Below are 15,443 nucleotides of genomic sequence, written 5' to 3' on the forward strand. Positions count from 1 at the left end.
ACATACCAGACTTCGTGGACCTGTTCCCTGCTGTCAGACCAACTTGCTAAGCTTGGGGTGATGACAACACATTCTCATGGCCGAGCATCCATATGTTCGAGGGTGAATTAATCGGTAAAATGTTCTCTATGTGGCTGGACATGCTATACTAATAACTAGGTACTAAAGCAATATCCAACATCATCCCTGTCGAACGAAATGGGTTTTCAGTTTACCCAAGTACTACTTCGTAAACGACAGAGGCCACATAAATGGCCAACCTTTTTTTACGGCGCTACAAACAAGTGGTATACTTCATTACAGGTAATAGCAATGTCAAATCACAGTTTAGGGCTTTAAAGATAAACGAAGCTATATACAAGAGCGGGAGACACCTAGTAATGGTATCATATATTAAGAGCAAGCCGCCAGGGATCTATGCCTTCCTTGGCTCAATTTACTTCTCGCTGGCTTGCCGTGTCTAGGCGCATGCGCACCAAGTGTCCGATTTAAACAAGAACGTAGAATGCACACATCTAAGGAGCAAACAGGGTTAGAACCAAATATACTGGATGTTGCATATCTCAGAGTGAGGATGTAGAGCTTACCATAGACAGACCCAAGATCATTGAGAACCAGAAGAAGGCATTCTAGGCACGAAGTCAGCGAGAGCCGCAAAATATCAAAGCAGCAGACAAATAACAGCTTACATTGAGGATTGTCCGGCCACGGAAAAAGCGAGACTTTTGAATCGCAACAATAGGCAGCTGGAGCATCATAGCTAGGAAACCGTATCCCCGAAGCTTCTTGGTGATGCAGCTCATGACTAGCTCATGGAATATAGAGCTGACCAGGAATGTGATAACCATAGCCACAGGCTGGGAGAAGTTACACCGGGCGGGCCAGTAGACGTGGCGGAAGAGGAAGTGATGGACTGGGACGTTCCACTCGCGGGAAAATTCCAACCTACGTAAAAATTGGTTAATCAAATTACCTGAACGCGTAGGATCGCAATTTCAACTTACCAGTCACAGGAATTCCACCAGTCTGCATAGAAGTGACGATCGGCGAACCGAGTTAGCTCTGCAAACGCACCCAGCACATATTCGAAGATAACAAGGAACACCAGCAAGAAGATGATCATGAAGGGAAATAGGAGCATGCTAATGGTTTCGGCAAGGATGAGGGCCTTGTCTGTGATGTTGGAGACGAGATGGAGTTGGGCGCTGGCCTCTGTCAACACGGGGACGATGAATTCCTCGCTTGTCAGGGTGAGCAGGAAGATGCAACCAAATACAGCAGCGGCCTTCCAGCCAATTTCTGACCAGCGTCGCTCCTTTCGGCGGGGATACTCTAGCTCATAGCAAAGGGTCGGACAAAAGAGGAAGTCAACATAGTTTCCAATGTGCAGGTTCTGCGGGTATGATATGTTGCCAAGCGGGGAGGTCAACTCCGTGGCCAGATCTTCGCGCAGTCTCTCCAATGGCTCTGCGGACTGGTCTTCGTCATGCTGCTTCATTGACGGCCGACGTCGGTGTACCTCCGGGTAATGAATGGCAGCCGGGGGCTCGGGTGCCTTTGGGCCTGGCTTATCGAGGGAAGCAAGGCGGCGCTCTGTCTCGCTGAGATGCCCATTATAGAAAGCGTATGAATGCAGTTTCATCAGGATGGTCAGAGTGTGCAGTGTGAAGAACACCTGCGCAGTCCAGGTCCATTGCATCATGAAGGGCCAGCTGTTTTTCCATGTCAGCCCTCCGAGTTCCAGTGTTCGAACAAGCCACAAACTCACTTTATCCATAGAACCAGCCAAAATGCCTCACCCAAGCTCTGTAAGATCATACCCCCGCGCGACCATCGCAGCCACTGCGGACCCCGCCACAGCCGGTGCATAGGCAGAACGAGTCCTGAGGTTATCACCATAGCCGCATCGCTGAGCCCCATCGCCCACACATTGGCCGTCAAGAGACTCCAAACGCGCACCTGTAGGGGATATCCGGTATCCTTGATATTGCGCAAGATGCTGGTCCCGACCATGATGGCCAAGCCAATCCAAAAGAGAGTAAAGAACCCTCGGAAGTTATGATAGTCGCTATCGGGATCGAAATGTGACACACGAGGCACATAGTCTATAGTATAAAACAGGCGATTGCGGGCGCGGACTTGCTTCCTCGCGGATGAGATCGAATGCGCTGACGGGGGAGCATCTTCGGAAACAGGGGTTGAGTGGCCACTGCGGATGCGACAAACAGATTAGCTATTGCCTTAAATCCAGTCCGGTCGTTCAAATTGGGGGCGAGTTACCTTGTATCCTGGGCTAGCTTATCCACCGGAAGAGGGAGAGCCACATCGGACTTTCCATCGGACTGTATCGGCACGGCGCGCGGCCGCAGAGTTGCAGATTCATCCTGTGAGACGGCGCTAGACATCCTATATGGACACAATTGCAGAATCAGGGGGTTTGCACATCGATGACAGATGGAAACTTGGAAACACCTAAGAATATGTGGGGTCGGCCCTGTTCGGATTTGTTTGGGACTCGAAACTCGGAAACCAACCTTGGGAAAATCACGGCCCACTACGTCAGACTGCCTTTATAGTACTACATACAGTAACTAACTAGTTAGTTATGTATGTATGTATGTATGTTATTACACTATACATGTGAGCTAGGCAGATGTATTTAGAGACGCAAACTGTTGAGTTGTTGAATTGTTAACACGTTGATATGTCATAATATCTTTATTATGTTTGTATATTCTACTTTGATACAAGTTAACCGCAGTCTTTTCTCTTTCGACAAGTAGATCCTTTGTATGCCTGTATGGTATCTCGGTACTTCCGAGGTTGTACTATACTGTGCAGTATGTAACTAACTATGTAATTTCCACCTCGGGAGGTCCAAACCCGCCAATTATGTCATAATTCTGCCCGTGTCTATTCAAAGGCGGTGTAGCTTAATGGTATCAAAGGGTCAGGTGATCCAGGGTAGCCAAGCTAGTCCTCTTCCATACTAGTGCCCCATGCCAAGATGCCAGGTCGACTGCCATGAGGAATAATAATACAACAGTCCAGACCTCCAAACCAACAGCCTTGACACTTCTTTTGTTTCATTGGTTTTATGAGCGCGGTGCTTGGTTCACCTTCTTGCGCCTGACTTCGTCCCTTCTTCTCCATTGAACAACTCTCCTTCTCGCCCCGCCGGGGGTCCCTCTGGCCGCCATGTCTTCCCGTAAGTGCTGCCCGCCGCCCCTCCTCTCCCCTGAGATGCATTCTGACCACGCAATCCAATCTGTCTATAGTCAAGCAATTCATCCGTAACGTCCGATCAGCAAAGACTATCGCAGATGAACGTGCAGTTATCCAAAAAGAAAGTGCCGCTATTCGCGCCTCGTTTCGAGAAGAGAGTCATGACTCCGGCATCCGGTTAGCTTCAGTATCCACCTCAATCGATTACTCGATCGGCCTTTAACAATTGATAGGAGAAATAATGTCGCCAAGCTCTTGTATCTGTTTACTCTCGGAGAACGGACCCATTTCGGCCAAATCGAATGTCTGAAACTACTCGCCTCACACCGATTCGCCGACAAGCGGTTGGGGTATCTGGGCACCATGCTGTTGCTGGATGAGAACCAAGAAGTGCTGACACTTGTGACCAATTCTTTGAAAAAGTAAGTTTCACTGTAGTAGACTTGGCTGACCCTGTGCTAACTAAAATGCAGTGACCTTAACCACTCCAACCAATATATCGTCGGCCTCGCTCTCTGTACCCTCGGAAACATTGCGTCGGTTGAAATGTCTCGTGATCTATTCCCCGAAGTCGAAACCCTTATGTCGACCGCCAACCCCTATATCCGACGGAAAGCAGCAATCTGTGCCATGCGGATATGTCGCAAGGTTCCAGACCTGTACGAGCACTTCCTCGAGAAAACTAAGAACCTGTTGTCGGACCGGAACCATGGCGTTCTTCTCTGTGGATTGACACTAGCGATTGATCTATGTGAAGCGGAAGAAGAAGAGGAGGAGGAAGGAGGACCAGTGGGCGTGATCGAAATGTTCCGGCCGTTGGCTGGAGGATTGGTTCGCGCTTTGAAGGGACTGACAACCTCCGGGTATGCTCCCGAGCATGATGTGTCCGGCATCACAGATCCTTTCCTCCAAGTCAAGATCCTTCGGTTCTTGCGTGTATTGGGTCGGGGAGATGTGGCCACCAGCGAATTGATCAACGACATCCTGGCCCAGGTGGCCACCAATACGGATTCCTCAAAGAACGTCGGCAACTCCATTCTATATGAGGCCGTTCTTACGATTCTGGATATTGAAGCCGACTCTGGTCTGAGGGTGCTTGGCGTCAATATTCTCGGCAAATTCCTGGCAAACAAGGACAATAATATCCGCTACGTTGCGTTGAACACCCTGAATAAGGTTGTCGCGATTGAACCAAATGCAGTGCAGAGGCATCGCAACACGATCTTGGAATGCCTGCGGGATCCTGATATTAGCATTCGCCGGCGAGCGCTCGATCTCAGCTTCATGTTGATCAACGAAGATAATGTGCGGGTGCTGGTGCGGGAACTGCTGGCCTTCCTGGAGGTGGCCGACAACGAATTCAAGTCCGTGATGACGACACAGATAGGCATCGCGGCCGATCGGTTTGCACCCAACAAGCGCTGGCACATGGACACCATTCTACGGGTTCTCAAGCTGGCTGGGAACTACGTCAAAGAACAGATCCTGTCCTCATTCGTCCGTCTAATTGCTACCACCCCTGATCTGCAGACCTACGCAGTACAAAAGCTCTACTCGTCATTGAAGGAGGACATCTCACAAGAGGGTCTCACTCTGGCTGCGACATGGACCATTGGTGAATATGCCGATTCCCTCCTTCAGGGTGGTCAGTACGAGGAAGAGGAACTGGTCAAGGAGGTTCGGGAGAGTGATCTTGTTGACCTCTTCACCAACATTCTCAACAGCACCTACGCCTCCCAGATTGCCGTCGAATACATCATCACTGCATCCATGAAGCTTACTGTACGCATGTCGGATCCCGCTCAAATTGAACGCCTACGCCGTTTGCTTTCCAGCCGAACCGCGGACCTGAGTGTAGAAATTCAGCAACGTGCCGTTGAATACACCAACCTTTTCGGCTATGATCAAATCCGCCGTGGCGTCCTCGAGCGAATGCCCGCGCCTGAGATCCGTGAGGAACAACGGGTACTAGGTGCTGCCCCCACTGCTAAGAAACGTCAGAGTAAGCTTCTCCGTGGGAAGTCGACGACAAAGGTCGCCAAACCTGCAGAGCATGACCTGCTCCTTGACCTGGTTGGCGGATCCGACGCCCCTGTCACGAGCCCTACATCGACCGGATCGAACACCGCCGATCTGCTGGCAGACATTCTTGGCGGAGACTCGGGCATGTCATCTCCCTCGCCGGGGCCTGCTGGCCAAAGGAACGCGAACAGCGCCATCATGGACCTGTTTGGCTCCAACGGTCCTTCGCCATCCCCTCAGCCCACACAACCCGCATCCGCCTCGATGGATCTGCTAGGTGCAGGAGGAGGCATGGCGCCTTCGCCCTCCACCTCTCCCGCACCCGTCACTGCTTCGACCCCTGCACACACTGCGCTCAACAAGGACGGCCTCGTCCTTACCTTGCAGGTTCAGCGAAGCGGCAACAACGCCCAGATTCTGGCCCGCTTCCGCAACGAGTCCAACTTCGACCGATTCACTAGCGTCGGCTTGCAGGCTGCCGTGCCAAAGAGCCAGCGGTTGCAGCTGAGCGCAATCAGCAAGGCTGATCTAGAGTCCGGCGACGAGGGTACACAATCAATGCGTGTGACCGCTCTGAATGGGGTATGTCCAGTTGCTCCTTCCTATCTTACTCTCTTGCTTTCTTTTAGGTCTCAAACTAACCTATTACCTCTAGGGTCTTCCTACCAAACTTCGTCTCCGTCTTCGTGTCACTTCCGCCCGCGACGGTGGAAACCCTGTCACCGACCAAGTGGACTGGTCCGAGCCGTAGATCAAATCGGTGGCAGTGAAGCTAAAATTTCATCTGAACGAATGTTTAATTTTCCCATGAACAGTCAAATCCAGTTCTATACACCCCGGTTCTCTGCACCTTCCTCGCTTTTACTATCTATCTAGACTTTTGTTTTTGCCATTGATTTCCTTTTCTCTTATACTTCGTTTCACTACTTGGTGGGAGGGATTGTTCTTATTGTACATGCTTCAGATGAAAGTTTTAGCGTATGAGAAAGTGCAGGGTGTATCGCATCAAGTCCATGTAGTGAATGGCCCATATCAAAGTTGTACTAGCAGTGTGTCCCTACATGGATGTATTCATTAGATACTAGTAGATGTTGAAGTGCATTGTGACATCTATGACACGGATTAAATCCAAACACATAAATCGAAATGCGATGGGCGGAAAAAAGCAAGGCTCTATAACTTCAAAAGAGAACTCAGATCAACTGCAGCCTCCTCAAGAAAAGATCAAAAATCAGTATATAGTCCCCAAGAAACAAAGAGACAATTAACTCCATCGCAGGAAACAAAGGAATGCAAGGTCGAATGATTTATCCAAAATCCAAAGCGTGAGCCCAATCTATAAGGCACAAGAGAGCAAGTCCAAAACAGGTAGCCAAGCTGATCAGATGTGCTCAATGGGGCCTTCGGGAAGCAGCACCTCTCCCTCTCTCCGGTCACGGGGCAAACAAGCCTTGAGCGGAGGGCGGACGATGTCATTGAACAAAAAGGTTCCATAGACAAGAAGCGCGAAGCCGGCAACTTGGAGCCATTTGAAGGTCTCCCAGCCTAGTCCAAGCGAGACAATCCAGATGAAGAGCGTGCGGCAGGTGTCGATTGTGCTACGAGAGGTAGCAGATACAGTGCGGGTGACAGACAGACCGAAGAAGTTGAAGCCACTGGAATAAATATTAGAGGGGAGGACGGGAACAGGGAGTTGAGAAGCAAGATAAACACATACCCGATACTGATCATGATAAACACGCTGGATATGGCAACAGCACGGTTATTGAGAACCTCGTGCAATCCCTGCTTGATATCAAAGTAGCCATATCGGCCGGCATCGGTCCGTCCAACAACAAGATACATGATCAACATGCCGACGACAGTAACCAAAAAGCCGAACACGCCTTCCCAACCCACAACATGGATCGGTTCCATGGCGTAATTCTCCAGAATCCACTCCTCCAGCACAAACTGTGTGGCGGTGAAGATCTGCGCTGCAGCAATAAGCAGCACACCAATGATAGCCTGAACAGCCTCAGGGGTCCGAGCCACATCACGAACCTGCATAAGAGCATGCGAGGCCGCATCGGTAGCACTCCCATCCTGGGTGATATCATGGCCTGATTCACCACTGAATAGAGCTCCAGAAAGACCCACAATAGCCACACCTAGGACGACAATGAAGAGTGCACTCCACTGGTATAAGTGGAGCCTGCGGCGAAGGAAGAGGACACTGAACAGGCCTACGAAGAGGACAAGAGCACCCCGGGTCATCTGGTAGATACTGGCTGCCACAAAGAGAAGACCCACGTTCATGAGGGTCGTGCCGGCGATATCACAGCTCGACGGCGCTGCAAGAAGTAGGATCTTCCATCCGCGGAGTGGGATGCGGCTGTCATCTTCGAGCAGGGGCTTGGGGTGTCTGCTGTCGCTATCGAGCCCATCAACTGTGTGATCGTCTTCATGATCAATGCCCTCGTCATCGCCGTTTATCGGGTGGTATCCGCCAGTTAGGAGGGGTGAGGGGTCATTGGATAGGCGTGGTGCGATGTATTGGCGGTAGAGGAAGGTCAAGCCGATAACTAGCCAACAGCCCATTTCACCCATAAACATTACAGCTCTGTGTTACCGCCTGGTGTCAGTATTGATCGCTAGTGTTGTGAAGCCGTATCATCAACACGAGGTGAAACCTACGTTTGAATGACCGGCTGCTCGAACAGCTTCCGCTGGCTGGGATCTGGGGAATCGCAGTTCCGCACGCATTGCATATCCTGTTCGAGGTGCGGCGATTAGTTCGTGTTTCTTTGTAGCTCTGAATCGAGGACGAACCTGATACTTATTGAGAATGGTGTTGCACACCCCGGTCACGAGCATCATCGTGACCAGGAGGGGAATGAGGGCATTGTTTGCCATCTTGTCCCACTGTAAGTTGATAAAAGTTATTCCAAGTGTTAAGAGGATAGAAGATGAAGTCAAAGGGCCGGAAGCCAAGTGAGGAGACAAAGCGGAGAGCTTATCGGAGGGCAGCTGATAACATTCCAAGGTTGATCACGGTACCTCCAGCCCCAGGGGCTCCCCACAAGGTACCCGTCGACATATTTGCAGGTGGCTTCTACATTTAACGTTGTATGTAGTAGTACATATATCCTTGATCCATGTACTCTCAAATGCTACCTATGTACTTGATTTCATCTGCCCCTTCTTAGCTTTCCCTTTCCGTTTTAGTGCTCGCCGCTTTGGTCTCACTGAGTATAACTAAGCACGCTCCTAACCCGTCTAGCGCCATCCCGAGGCCCGCTGAATTATCATTACATAATCACACTGACCATCCACCATGCATGGATCCGCAAGTGCCAAGCGTCAGTAACATCAGTCAATACTTAAAACTAATTTATCGGGATATTTAATTCTGATGCTTGCAGATTGTAGATTCAAGGTGTAGCTCTAGCGCAATGTGGCTCCTACATGTATCTGCCAACTTTGTCGAATAATTTCTAGCACAGGTTTGCTCCAAATGAGCTGCCGCATGGCCGAGTACGGTGCTAACGAAGATGATCCTTCTAATCATCTGGCCCTACACATTTACAAAGAAGTGACTCGGTATCCAACATTCCCCTCTGGAAATGAGACAAAGGCTTCACGAAACAACCCGGAAAGGTCATGCAGTGAGCAGTGAGAAGACAAAGAAAACATCTGGGGTGTCAACCTTCGGATGCAGCGCCTTTCTACAATTTGTTTCAGTGCTACGCTAATGACCCTGTAATACTATCATAGTTCTTTCATAGAGCGCTCGCCCATCCACCGCGATATCATATTCAATCATGCATCTATCCTTGGCAGTCTGGTGCATTTTCACCTCTTTGAACAGATAAAGACGGACCCTGCTTCCTTGGGGAAAAAAAGAAGAAAAGCCAACTGCGCTCTCAAACAGTTCTACTGATAATGGGGTGCTTCCGCTTTAGCAGCCTCACTGCTCTCATCGGCACCTTTTTGGTCAGTCCGACAGCAACATCAGTTGCGGCTGTTGCCGTTGCACCTCAAGCAAGTAGCAACGGTCTTTGTTACAGATATGTTGTCCAGGCTGGTGAATCTTGTTCTGTGATTGCTCAAGCACACTCTATCACTGTGGCTGATATCGAAACCTACAACGCTCGAAGCTGGGCATGGCATGGATGCGGACAGATATCGCAGGGTTCTTTCATCTGCCTCAGTGCCGGAGAGCCCCCAATGCCAGTTGCGCTTCCAAATGCTGTTTGTGGGCCCCAGGTGCCTGGAACAACACGCCCCAACAGCTGGTCTGACTTGGGGTCTTTGAATCCGTGTGCGGCCAATGAATGTGTGAGTTGAGAGGTTGAAAATCTCTCTCTGAGTTCGAAATCTAATACTTTAATAGTGCTCTTCGTGGGGTCTTTGTGGAACCACTTCGGACTTTTGCACTTCTGCTCATGCCACTACAGCATTATCCATATCCACTGGCACCCATCCCAATAAATGGACAACCACATCGAAAAAGTCTACCACGTCTACTGGCACAACTAAATCTATACAGAAACTTGCGGCTAGCAGTGAGACCTCATCCACCAGCAAGACCACATCGACCAGTGCAACCAAGTCTGTCCCCACAGCTACGTCAACCACCACGACCACCAGGACTACTTCCACCAAAGCCACGACGACAAAGTCAACCAAATCATCCCAAACAAAACCAAGCACTAGCACCAAACCGGCAACTGTTAGTCCATGGTCACTCACGATGTACAGCAAGAAGGACTGCACGGGCGACTACTACGTCCTCCAAGGACACAATGCGGGCTACTCGAACACATGCCTGAACCTGCACGGAGGTCTAAGCAGCCAATACACAGACACGGGTGTTTCCTGCAAATGGTTTACAAACGGTGGCGACTCCAACACTAAGTGTGATGCCGGCACCCTCGAGGCACCCCAATCCTGGGTAGTTCTGGCTGGTATCTGCACTGTATATGATGTCAAAAATTGTAATCATAGTGATGGGTTTGCTAATGCTTATACGCCTGTGCTTGAGAAGCCTTGTCAGAATCGGGCTAAATTTGATACGCCGAAGTTTCTTTCTATGAATTGTTATACTGAAGGTTCAGGTTGAGGGCTTTTGGTGTGATCTATTACTTTGGGTCCCTTTTGAGTTGGATTCAACTCATGCTTGTACTATAAAGACATGTCTGGGGTTTTCTGAGCGGCTCACTGAATCTGAGTCTGGACTAAAATTTACTTAGTGAGCCTCACCGTAGAGCTACATAGACATGTCTGTATAAAATTCAAGTTTTCCAAAAAAAAAATTCGAAATAAATAACCTGGTTAAGAACCTAATCCCGGTTTTTCCTCCCTCCAAACGCCATCGCTGAGGCCAATGGACAACACAAAAGTCCAGAAATAATTAGAAACCAAAAGTTAGATCCCCAAGGATCATAAGAAATTAACCAGGAGTCCCGCGTAGTGTACAAACGCATCGCTCCTGAACCATATATACGCTAGAAACGAAACCGCCGAAATAAAATGTTTCATAAACTCAAGTCCATCTGCATGTAGGACTAGTGATGTGTACATGCTCTCAATACAAACCAGGGATTTCACTTTGAAGTGAATCTCACTTTGAAGTCATGCGGATTGGAATGCCTTCTCTCTCGTAGCGCGCAACAGCATCCCAGTCAACCTCAAGCTGGCCCATAGGTCCGATGCCCTTGACCTGGATCTCAGGCGGAATGCGGATCCAATCGGCAGCTGCTGCAATGGACTCTTCGTCCCAAGGTTCATAAAACTTCTCCAAGAAAGCAGCCTCCTCGGCCTCGTCTGGAGGAGTCAGACTAGCAAAGGCAGCCCAGTCATCATCCACCGGAGTAGCTTCATTGATATCGAAGTCCTCGAGCGAATCATGGCTCAGGTTTGGCAGATCCTTGCTCGCGAGGTTTGAAAAGGTATCATGGATTGTGTCAAGCGAGGTGGGACATTCCGCCCAGGGATCCTTTGTGTCGCTATCCTCCAGTTTAATAACATCCTTCTTTCCATCCTTGTCAGCAGGCTTCGTTCCCTTGACAGAGGACAGTTGCGGAGTGAGCAGCTGAGTTGATCCTGGAGCAGGAGACGCGGTCTTGGCTCCGAATTGGCTAGTGACCCTGGCCATGGGCGTGTTGTTGGCAATGAGAGGGGTAGCAATACTCTGTTTCGCGGGAGAAGCTCCTGCACTAAGCTTGGTGGAGGCTGGCACTGGTCCGGGTGTGGCCATCTGCTGGGTTTCCGGACTATCATTGGGGTTCAGTCCAAGACCCATCGAAATACTTTCATGGTAATACTTGAGATAATCCTCGATCATCTCTTCCTCCTCGGGTTGATGGCTTTCTTCAACGTGCTTGTCCAAGGCGGCTTGCGTGGGGAACCCTTGGTAGTGGTGTTGACACTCAACCACACTGCATTTGAAAGCACCTGCCATGGCTGCAGCATTGGATGTGGCGTCCGCCACCGCTTTGTTGTATTTTGCTGCTGCGCCAGGAGCTGCAGTTGCTTGAATCGGGGATGATGCCACGCCATGAGACTGCTTTCGTTTTTTGGGAGGAGGAAGTTTAAGATTCTCGGGAGCAAGTCCACCTGGGGCATACTGAGGCACGCCCCTGGGAGATGGAGCCGCAAAAGGTGCAGCTGGGGCATTTGCAACAGACTGGCTAGAGGCGCGCCGGGCTCGTTGTAGGGCTTCCTCTTGTGCCTGCAGCTGCTGCAAGTTGGTCGCGTTCAGTGCTGGCATGTTGCCTTGGATTGCCTGGGCGTTGGAGCTAGGAGGTTGGGAGGCGTTAGGACGCTGACCTTGTTGCATGCGAGAAATCATCACTGCAAACAACTTCCGCATAAAAAGGATGGCACCAGTGAGGTAATCGGGAGTAACTGTGAAATGTTCATTCACAACCCAATCTTGCGAGGGCTTGAACTGTCTCATCAATTGGATACGCTAAGTGAGATCAAATTAGTAAACAAACGCTTGTATTATAAAATGAGAGCTTACCATGGCGAGAAGATTCTTCACATTCTTCTCCTGGCCTTGCATCTTCGCAAACCATTGTACAAGGGCGTCCAAGCGGCCGAGAACATCCAAGGCTTCACGCAGTTGTTTAGTCATGGCGGCCTTTTGCTCTGGCGAGACAGGCATGGGCTTTGCGGGCGGAGCGTTCTTGGCGATGTCATTATAAACCTCCATAACTTGCGGTGGTAGGTTCCTGTTCCATGCCTCGTCGGCGGCAGCTCTGCTGAGTACCTGACCCCGACTTTGAGACTGTTGCCTCCGCATGTGTGCCTCAACCTGAGCTCGCTGTTGAGGAGTCATTTGTGCAAGCTGTTCCTGCGTGAAAGGGAGACCTGGCCGTTGGGGGGCCGTCCCTGGGGCGCCTGGAACTGCCACAGGCTGGTTCATCTGGGGTGTAGCTGTAGCTCGGGCTTCTGTTGCATCATCTGTGCTGGGTCTCTTCTTTGAGGCCTGCTTCCCGGTAGCACCCTTAGCACCTTTACCCGCGGCTCCAGTTTGAGTCTTTGCGTTCGCTGCTTGGGGGGTCGATTGCGGGGGTTGGGGATGCTGTGGCTTGATTTGCGGGACAGGCTGTGCTGCAGGAACCGGAGGTTGCGCCGCCGGTTGACTTAGCTGGCCAGGCTGCGTGTTTCCTTCAAGTTGCATTGCTCGGTTCTGCGCAGCTTGCATCATCTGCTTTTGGCGGTTTCGGTACAGAATCTCCCGAATCTGCTCGTCGGTGAAGTTTGACGCCTGGTGTCCAAGTTTTTGACGAGCCATTTGAATGTCCTGCGCGGAGATTGGCCGCATGGCTGCCATGTTGATAGCAGTGGGTTGTTGGCCAGGAGGGAAGCCTTGCGTGTTCGTAAAGGGAGCCTGCGTGCCTTGGAATGGAGTTGCCGCTGGACCCTGGCCATTCTGGTCTCTAACTTGATTCGTGGACGCTGAGATCAGTTGACCAAGATGAAGCTTCTGGAGCATCATGAGGCGCGGGAGATCGTTGGGGCTTGCAACTTGGGGGTTCGAATTTGCCCATTGCTTAAGTTGGCCCCATGATTTGATGTTGTTAGGAACTTGCATCGAGGTGCCATTCATGTTCAGAATAGACGGTGGGAAAGACACGCGGTCCATTTGCTTGCCCTGCTCAGGGGTCATCTCTACGCCATTGTTTTGCTGCCGCAGCAGTTGGAGCTTATACGCCTCATTCCGGTGTTGTTGACGTTGCTGCTGAGTCATTTGCTGGCCTTGGGGTATTCCCCCCGCGTTCAAATCCTGTGGTGCACTCATCGAGCCTCTCATCATGGCGTTGCCCATCTGGTTATTCATCATTGATTGGGCTTGGCCTGGTTGAGGTTGCGGCTGCTGACCGGGGTTGACTCGAGCCATGTTGTTGAGAGCGGCACGACGTTGCTGCATGATGAAGATCCGAGCCTGTTCGGGAGGCATGCGAGCGAGTTGTTCCTGGATGTGAGGCGGGATGTTGGAAGGAATTTGGGGCGGACCTTGCATCGCAGCCTGTCCTGCAACGCCAGCCGGATGCTGGCCCATGTTCGCAGGTCTGGACGGTGGTCGGGCTTGAGCGGGCACCTGGACCGGAGACATCTGACCTGGAGCCATGGGTTGATTCAGCATTGGCATGACGGGGCTCTGTCCATTCAGCTGCGACTGGGATTGGGGGGTCACTTGGCCACCATGGCCCGACATCGCCATCTGAGCCTTCTGGGCCGCTTGTGCACGCGCCTGAGCCTGGGCTTGAGCCTGAGACTGTTGTGCCTGGAACTGCATCCGATCCTGGGGGGTATTAGACCCGCCTTGCAGATGCTGCTGGGCAAGGAACTGAGCCTGAGCGTTTGGATTATTGGCGTTCATATTCGCCTGGCCATTCTGTCCCATCTGTTGTGGGAACATGTTGTTGTTGTTATTATTATTAGGAAATGGGGCCTGGTTCATTTGGGAAGAGCTTGCAGGAACGACTAGCTGACCAGCCTCCTGTGAGCGTAGGCCATCTGCTTGCTGTCCTTGAATGTTTTCCACATTGCCAATGAAGTTTGGGGGTTCCATCGTCTGGCCAGGATTTCCGGGAAATGCAGAATTGCGTTGAAGGTTTAACATGCTTTGAAGCATCTGTCGCTGGTGCTGAGAATTCATCATAGGGTCGCCCATCATGTTACCATTCGCATCCACCCCGGCATTTGGTGCACGTCCCCCCATTTCCAGACGAGCGCGACGATGGCGTCTGATCTGGTTGAGGGCCTGAGAGCGGAAAAAATAGGTCATTGGCTCAAGGTTTTTCCGGGCCAGGTACTGCCGCTGCTCGGGTGTCATGTTTGACAGGTTCAATTTGATCTTCTCCATATCTTCCGGGTTGGTTTTGTTCAACATCTCGTTTGCCAATCGAGAGACGTGGTCAAGATCTTGGGCTGAAAGCGTGCTGAGGTCGTCGACCATCGGAATTCCATTACCAGGGCGCTGTTGGGACCGCTGTTGCTGCTGCTGTTGTTGTTGCTGCTGCTGTTGGAGCATCGCCTGCGACTGCTGTTGCTGTCGCTGCTGCTGCTGCTGCATTGCTGCCTGCTGGTTCTGCCCATTCATTCCCATTGCCATCTGTTGCTGGCCAGAAACCGGGGACGCCTGCATGCTCTGATTGATGTGCTGCGGAAAAGCGCCTGGGATCTGATTTTGACCAGCGCCCGTCTGGGGCATCATTCCACTTTGGTAGGCGACCGCGGCCTGTCTCTCTCGGGTGTTTCTGATGTGAAGAAGCTTCTCGGTGCATTCCTTCTCGTATTCGATCTTCTCATTGGCTTTGGTGAATGCTTTTAATTCGAAACTCATGGCCGCCTGGGCCGCTTGGTGGAGATCGATGCGAGGTTGGATCAAACGGAGGGAGGTGATCCTAATTCAAGCAAAGTTTAGACCAGATAAAAATAAAAGCACAAAGCAAGTTTCGCAGGCAGAAAATACAACTTACATTTGATAAACATTTGTGGCCCGAGTCTTGATTAGAACTTCTGCCTTCCAACCTCCAAATGGTCCCTGGTTTTGCAACATTTGCGCAACATAGGTCATCATAGCTTGCACACTGTCATTCTTTGGGACCTGCATGTTTGCGTTCATCCTCATCGCGGTATTCGGGTCTGGCCGGCCAGGCCCCGCGCCCGGGTTGGGGAACTCTCCGGGATTCATAGCG

The 15,443-nt window shown here is 51.0% G+C and overlaps 6 protein-coding genes across 6 annotated transcripts; 3 read left to right on the plus strand and 3 right to left on the minus strand.

The window, feature by feature from the left end:
• Nucleotides 1–214: 214 nt before the first annotated feature.
• Nucleotides 215–2,434, minus strand: N7471_004323 (putative sterol o-acyltransferase (APE2)). The gene is made up of 6 exons (XM_057277042.1): nt 2,281–2,434; nt 1,769–2,209; nt 1,005–1,712; nt 690–945; nt 588–629; nt 215–515 (listed from the first exon to the last, which is right to left on the minus strand). The coding sequence occupies exons 1-6, from the start codon at nt 2,403–2,405 to the stop codon at nt 489–491; spliced, it is 1,599 nt and encodes a 532-aa protein (XP_057136652.1). The 5' UTR covers nt 2,406–2,434; the 3' UTR covers nt 215–488.
• A 764-nt stretch (nt 2,435–3,198) lies between these two features.
• N7471_004324 (AP-1 complex subunit gamma) lies at nt 3,199–5,998 on the plus strand (the record flags this gene model as incomplete). Its single annotated transcript, XM_057277043.1, has 5 exons — nt 3,199–3,208; nt 3,279–3,402; nt 3,459–3,647; nt 3,699–5,829; nt 5,903–5,998. The coding sequence occupies 5 exons, from the start codon at nt 3,199–3,201 to the stop codon at nt 5,996–5,998; spliced, it is 2,550 nt and encodes an 849-aa protein (XP_057136653.1).
• A 630-nt stretch (nt 5,999–6,628) lies between these two features.
• N7471_004325 (putative nucleotide-sugar transporter) lies at nt 6,629–8,142 on the minus strand (the record flags this gene model as incomplete). Its single annotated transcript, XM_057277044.1, has 4 exons — nt 6,629–6,902; nt 6,965–7,849; nt 7,924–8,000; nt 8,059–8,142. The coding sequence occupies 4 exons, from the start codon at nt 8,140–8,142 to the stop codon at nt 6,629–6,631; spliced, it is 1,320 nt and encodes a 439-aa protein (XP_057136654.1).
• A 421-nt stretch (nt 8,143–8,563) lies between these two features.
• On the plus strand, nt 8,564–8,905 carry N7471_004326 (uncharacterized protein; the record flags this gene model as incomplete). The annotated part of the gene is made up of 2 exons (XM_057277045.1): nt 8,564–8,588; nt 8,733–8,905. 2 exons carry the CDS (start codon nt 8,564–8,566, stop codon nt 8,903–8,905), a joined length of 198 nt encoding a protein of 65 aa, XP_057136655.1.
• Nucleotides 8,906–9,171: 266 nt separating this feature from the next.
• N7471_004327 (uncharacterized protein) lies at nt 9,172–10,351 on the plus strand (the record flags this gene model as incomplete). Its single annotated transcript, XM_057277046.1, has 2 exons — nt 9,172–9,567; nt 9,623–10,351. 2 exons carry the CDS (start codon nt 9,172–9,174, stop codon nt 10,349–10,351), a joined length of 1,125 nt encoding a protein of 374 aa, XP_057136656.1.
• Nucleotides 10,352–10,852: 501 nt separating this feature from the next.
• N7471_004328 (uncharacterized protein) lies at nt 10,853–15,439 on the minus strand (the record flags this gene model as incomplete). Its single annotated transcript, XM_057277047.1, has 3 exons — nt 10,853–12,202; nt 12,257–15,149; nt 15,225–15,439. The coding sequence occupies 3 exons, from the start codon at nt 15,437–15,439 to the stop codon at nt 10,853–10,855; spliced, it is 4,458 nt and encodes a 1,485-aa protein (XP_057136657.1).
• Between the last annotated feature and the right edge of the window lie 4 nt (nt 15,440–15,443).

Source organism: Penicillium samsonianum (genome assembly GCF_028829775.1).
Source record: "Penicillium samsonianum strain IBT 33392 chromosome Unknown utg000003l_segment0_segment0, whole genome shotgun sequence".
NCBI classification, from domain to species: Eukaryota; Fungi; Ascomycota; class Eurotiomycetes; order Eurotiales; family Aspergillaceae; genus Penicillium; species Penicillium samsonianum.